Here is a 2912-nt window from a genome sequence, read left to right as displayed (position 1 = left end):
CCTTTCAGAAAGTGGCTGTTTTTCTGTTCCCAGAATTGCTGTTCTTCTTCTCTTCGATCTGCCAATGGATTTTCAGGTGTTTGCAATCTTTATTTAAGCTATCTAGCTGATCTCCGGCTAGCTGAAGTAGTCTCAGCCTGCTACTTCTCCGCCATCTTGACTCCTCCACCGAGATAATGTGAGCTTTACACATCGTTTTAAGTTCTGATAAGAAATTTAAGTGTCTCCGTTGCCTTCATAAACTCACTGAACAGATCTTTGTATTTCTTTCGTGTATTATTTTTCTTTTTATATTTTAGTATTTCTTTATGAGAAAAGTAGTCTTTGTTCTTTAGGGAAAAAATATGAGTAGAAACAAAACAAAGAAAATAAGTCACCAACAGTCTTATAATTCAGAGAACGACTGTTAACCTTTTGGTGAACGAAAGTTTCTGTTTTTCCTGTGCATAGATGTACTATATAAACTTATGTTTTCTATAAAGGTGGACTGATTCTGTAGATGATATTATAAGCTATTTTATTTTTCAAGAATTAAAACGACTTGCAAAGCACATGGGTGGAAACCCCTACTGACAGAGTGTTCTAGTTGGCTCAAAAGGCTGCTGATAATGAGAGTGACAGCTAAAGCAAATTATTAGCATAAGGTTAAGGCACAGGACCTGGCAAATGCTTGCCAGGGGCACTACGCAAAAGGAATGTCTTCATAGCCCCTCTGTGGGGCTCTGCATTCACCCCTGAGTTCCCTTGGCCCCCAGGGTGGAAAGGGTCCTGTAAACGTTTTTGTGACCTTATAACCACACACCCCCCCACAATTTCTGTCTGGTTTCCTTCACCTAATCCTCCACCCTGCCAATCTCATCAAATTCTCTTACCATCTCCTCATTGTTCAAATGCATATTTTGTATGGCCTCCTCATATTCCCTGAGACACTGAGCCAACCCCTTGCTGGTTTTTCTTTTGGCCTGCCTGGGTACATCATTCCCAGCTGGTGCTTTCCCACAGCCTTTGGTTCCCTGGATGACTTTTCGTCTTCTTTTGGCTTTCCCTGGCTCTCTGACTTTCCCTCTTTTCATTGGCTCTGATTTTTTTCCCTCACTCTCTGATTTTATTTCTTTTGGTTCTCCCTTGATCCCTGCTTCTCCTTCTTTTGGCTGTCCCTTGCTCTCTGGCTTCCCCTCACTCATGGGTTTTCCTTCTTCTTTTGGTTTTTCCAGGTTCTCTGGCTTTCCCTCTTTTGGCTTTTCCACACTCCCTGGCCTTTCCTTGTCCTTCAGTATTTCCTCATTTTCTGTCTTTCCCTTGTTTTCTAACTTTTCCTCGTCTTCCAGAGTACAAGCTAATTCTGGCCTTCCCACATCCTCTGGCTGTTGTTTGTATTCCATCTTCCCTTGTTTCTCAGGCATTCCTTCATCTCCATTGCAGAGTTTTTCCATGTTGAGATTCCCCTCCTTTTCCTGTCCTGGGAGACCTAGGAAGAGCAGACAAGGGAAACTGAGGGCTTGGGGATGGAATGCATGTCTGGGAAGTATTTACATACCTCCCCTTTTCTGAGTTCCCTTAAGTTGGCCTGGTCCTCCAAGTGTGTCTTCAGCCACATTCCTCTCACAGAGGTGAGCCAACCATTTCTCTGTCAGGCCCTGCCATTTTCTCTTTGTTTGCTCAGCGTGGTAAAGTATAAAGCTGCTGGGAGATGGATAGTGGGGCTCCAGATTCTACCCATGCTGTACAGTCCATACTCCCCACCACTCTAAGTCCCTGTACAGACACCCCTTCCTTCACTGACCTGCAGAAATTCAGAACAGGTATCTCTTCCTTTTCTAGCCTTATAGAGGGCTGACAAACAAACACACAGAACTGCAGATAGACAGGAGAGGTGGGCTGGGCCTTCAGTGGATACACAAAGACTCTGGTCCCTTTTCTGAATCCCAGCCCTCCAAAGTGTTGTCTGTATACTATTTACCCCACTATTCCTCCCAACCATTTCCTCAGCAGGCCCTACCACCTTCTATACCATCCTTCAGTGTGGCTGGGTGTGTGCAATATATGCGGTGGAGGGATGGGCAATGGGGGCCTCAAATTCTGGCCAAGCTATGCCCTCTACAACCCCCACCACTCTCCAGTGCCCCTCTCCACCTTCACTGTCCTGTGGGGATTCTGGACAGGTTCTTCCTTCTAGACTGGGGACAGACACCAGACGTGCAGACAGTGACAAGGACAGGGCCTGTGCACTCAGCCTACTAAGGTTTCTTTCCTGAATCTGGGCCCTCCTCGTACAACATTTCCCTTCCCTACCTCCCCGGAATCCTAGCCGCCATTAATTTTCAGGCCTCAGACTTCAGACCAGGATGATTTCCAAATGGTTTTGGTCTCTGTGTCCTCCTCCGCTGCAGGCATGCCGCCCACCCTCTCCCCTTTTGCGCAGAGGTCAGTATTTCCTGTTAGGTACAGAGTGTGAGAGCGGGTTATTTCTAGAATATGTCTACATTTCACTGTCGCACTACGGGGGCACCTCCCCGCATTTCAGGTCCAAAAATGGATGGAGGGCGCGGAGGAGGGGCGTCGAGGAGGCGGTGGTGGGGTGCTCCCTCCCCACTTGCCCACGTCCACGCTGCATCCCCCTCCTCACCGACCTCCCGGACCCCCATCCCACTCCGCGCTGCTCCGGGTTCCTACTCCCATCCACCTCCACCTCTGACCCGGGCTGCCGGCAGCGCCCACCTTCACACTGACCTGCGGGGCCCGGGGCAAGCCTGCGCCTCGTCGGGATCGCCGAAGCCCGCTCACCCCTCGCCCGCCGCCTGGGCAGCTCAGGGAGCTGGTTCCGCGCGGGCGACGGGAGCGGAGGGCGCAGGGACGCGACCGCAGGGCCCGTGAACGGGCGGGCGCGGGGGCTGCTGCCCACGTCGGCGCCC

The 2912-nt window shown here is 50.0% G+C and overlaps 1 protein-coding gene across 1 annotated transcript; it reads right to left on the bottom strand.

Moving 5' to 3' along the window:
- Positions 1 to 450: 450 nt before the first annotated feature.
- Positions 451 to 1836, bottom strand: TCEAL2 (transcription elongation factor A like 2). Its single transcript, XM_032331778.1, is given in 6 exon segments — positions 451 to 753; positions 756 to 789; positions 792 to 991; positions 994 to 1063; positions 1137 to 1459; positions 1784 to 1836. Coding segments are annotated over 5 exon segments (672 nt in total). The 5' UTR covers positions 1434 to 1459; positions 1784 to 1836; the 3' UTR covers positions 451 to 682.
- Between the last annotated feature and the right edge of the window lie 1076 nt (positions 1837 to 2912).

Source organism: Mustela erminea, chromosome X (genome assembly GCF_009829155.1).
Source record: "Mustela erminea isolate mMusErm1 chromosome X, mMusErm1.Pri, whole genome shotgun sequence".
In the NCBI taxonomy this organism is placed as follows: Eukaryota; Metazoa; Chordata; class Mammalia; order Carnivora; family Mustelidae; genus Mustela; species Mustela erminea.
Note: the sequence above shows the minus strand (reverse complement) of the source record. Positions and strands in the feature narration are given on the sequence as shown.